This window comes from Gekko japonicus, unplaced genomic scaffold (assembly GCF_001447785.1).
Source record: "Gekko japonicus isolate JY-2015 unplaced genomic scaffold, Gekko_japonicus_V1.1 scaffold2218, whole genome shotgun sequence".
NCBI classification, from domain to species: Eukaryota; Metazoa; Chordata; class Lepidosauria; order Squamata; family Gekkonidae; genus Gekko; species Gekko japonicus.
In genome coordinates this window covers 1-2,870 of record NW_015169851.1, presented here as the reverse complement: position 1 = coordinate 2,870, position 2,870 = coordinate 1, and the positions used below count along the sequence as shown (strand labels likewise).

Sequence of the window (2,870 nt, the reverse complement as noted above, 5' to 3'; positions counted from 1 at the left end):
GGTGCTAGATTTTGGGTTTAAAAAATTAACTGCAAGGAGTTTTCTTACATAGGGAGTATTAATAACTGAATCTTTCCTGGTAGAGTTAAGAGGTACAGTCCACTCTGCCACATCAGAAAGTCTCCAATACCACTTTCTCTCTCTGGCTGGTGCTCTGCCCTCCAACCCTCCTCACTTCATTTGCCAGCCATCGCCTGCCTGAAGTGCCTCCCCCCTCCCACAGCTCCAACAGCACATGTGCAGATAACACTCCTCTATTTTAAGGGAATTTAAACCCACCCAATGTATTTTTTTTTAAGTTTTCAGATTTTCCTGCAAACCTGGGCAGTCCGCCAAGTTTGCAGCACTTTCTGTTTTGGGTAAATGTGGCCCCAAATCTGTAATTTAGGTATCCGCAGATGGGGGCCACATTTGAGAAACAGATATATTATTGTCCCAGTTTGTCCCTACTTCTTCAAACTGTGAAATTTTCCTTTAAAAAAAGGTCTACAACATTTTTATCCTGCTCAGGGTGACATATGTGCTTCTCTTTTCCTCCAGTTTTTCTCACAACCACCCTTTGTGGTAGGTTGCACAGAGAAAGAGTAGCCCAGAAATCTCCCAGTTTGGCTGTATATTGCATAAAGCAGAGGTTAAAATCCAGATCCAGCTAATGGGCCATCGGGTGCCCAACATGGAGATGACCATGCGGTTCCTTCAATTCTATGATTTAATAACATTCAACTTGAATCCTAAAATGTGGCTTGGATCCAACAGCTTGTTTCTGTGAATGGAAATGAGGAATATGACTTCTTGCCTCCCCTCAAAGGGGGGGGGCATCGGGGGCTGCAGTAGGAAGGGGAGGGAGGCAAGAAATCCACACTCCGAAGGTAGAAATCATTCAAACCGTGAAAACGTTTCATTGGATTCAAGCCGATGCCTCATAAGATCCATTCCACACTATACTTCAACCCATTACTTTGCCATGCTAAAGACAGTGAAAATGTCCCATGACAGCAGGTGTTATTAGACTGGGAACTTTTTAACGCCACTCTTACCTTGGCATAGGTACTTGGCTGCTCCACAGTCCCCCGATAATGCTGCATCGTCCCAATTGCAACTTGCTGAACCAGATGTTGGAATTTGGTATTTCGGGCCACAAAGTCAGTCTCGCAGTTCACCTGGCACAGAAGAATCGCTAACTTTGAGGAGCCCAGTCAGCCGCTGTTATGAACACCAATGAAGCTGCCTTTCACCGAGTCAGACCACTCACCAACCCTGACTGGCAGCAGCTCACCGGGGTCTCAGGCAGACGTCTCTCCCATCACCTAAGACCTGATCCTTTCAGTTGGACTCTGACAGCCAGCTTCCCCAGGAATGACTTGAAAGAGTTCTGGGGCACACTGTGATGAGGTCTGACACCCCTAGACAATCTTCCCAACAGTAAGTTGGACACCATTATTCTGCTGAGCAAAATATGGAGCTTTCCACCGCTGTAAGGGGCTTTCCACCAGCAGAAGCCTTCTTAGTTAGATGAATGGAGTGATACAATGCAACCCAAACTGTGATAGTTGTCAAGAGGCTGCATCCTCTGCCCTTCCCCATTCAGGGCAAAGTAATTAACAACAGCCAATACTTTTTTCTCAGCCTGGGGGCAATGACCAACATCCTCTCTTGCGGCCTTGAGGAATTCTGCCTACTTTTCCCACCAAACTTTTCAGTGTTATTCCCCCCAACCGCTAAATTGTTTTCCTGTGATTCTATTCTGCTTTTATCGTATACCCTAAACAGTATTTTTAAACATTTTCTGTTTTTATTACATACTTTTTAATATATTGTTGTAAGCTGCCCGGGGGCACTACAGACCAGAAAGCAGGGTAGAAATCTTTTACTAAATATATACACATAAGCCAGATTTGAACACGGGGGAGAAACACTGCTGTTTGGAAAAGTCCGGCAGACCACGTCAGTTTTGCTGCTCCCAGGGAATTCCAAAACAAAAAACCTATGTAATACCTTTGACGTTCTCCAGAACTCCTGTTTGGAGCCCCGTTGCCAGAGCGACGCGTAGCATCATGTCCTGGCAATGGCAGTGCAACGCATCTCGCTGTCCCCACGGCACGGATTCTGCAAAGACATGCGGATCCCCCGTCGTGATTTGGCGAGATTTGGGAGCCCTAGACTTATTTCAGGTCATGGCGTTTGTCCGCAAATAAAGAGGTCTGAAAGATGAGCCCTCCTGTTGACTCTCCTCCCTCCCCATTTTTAAGAATCAGCCTGATGAAGAGCTCTGGAGAAGGTAACAGCTTGAGCACCGTGTCGTGTTACTCTGGCAGGTCTTAACAAAAAAGGTACTACATGGATTTGGATGTTGCTATGGACCAACGTGCCCTGACCTAGATGGCCCTGGCAAGCCCGATCTTGTCATACCTCAGAAGCTAAGCAGGGTCAGCCCTGGTTAGGACTTGGATGGGAGACCACCAAGGAAGTTCGGGGTCGCTAGGCAACGCCAGAAAACGGCAAACCGCCTCTCTTTGTCTCATGCCTTAAAAACCCTACGGGACTGCTGCAAGTCAACTGTGACTTGACAGCACTTACCAACACGACTGCCTACATTTTCCTCCCTTTTAGGGAGCTGCATCACTTTAAAAGGACTAGAGGCACACAATTGTACCTTAAAGTCTTCACCAAACCAGCAAGGGAGGTCCAGCAAATACACTGTTCCTCAAGAGCAGATGCTTGAAGGACAAGTGCCCAGAGTGAGGTCCAAAACGGGCACAGATGGATTTAGGAAATCTATGCACCCCAGTCTTAAAACCCGAATATGAGTGGTATGGGATGCATGCCTGACAGCACAACCCCATGTAGAGTCACTCCAGTCTAAGCCCATT

At 46.8% G+C, this 2,870-nt stretch overlaps 1 protein-coding gene across 1 annotated transcript in view; it reads right to left on the bottom strand.

Annotated features, from left to right (window-relative positions):
• Positions 1-1,181, bottom strand: part of LOC107115613 (elongation factor Ts, mitochondrial-like) — a gene marked incomplete at its 5' end in the record, with an annotated part of 4,692 nt that extends 3,511 nt beyond the window's left edge. The window contains one exon of the mRNA XM_015417352.1: positions 1,038-1,181. Coding sequence (XP_015272838.1) covers positions 1,038-1,181 — 144 coding nt within the window. The remainder of the gene's footprint in view (positions 1-1,037) is intronic.
• Positions 1,182-2,870: the final 1,689 nt, after the last annotated feature.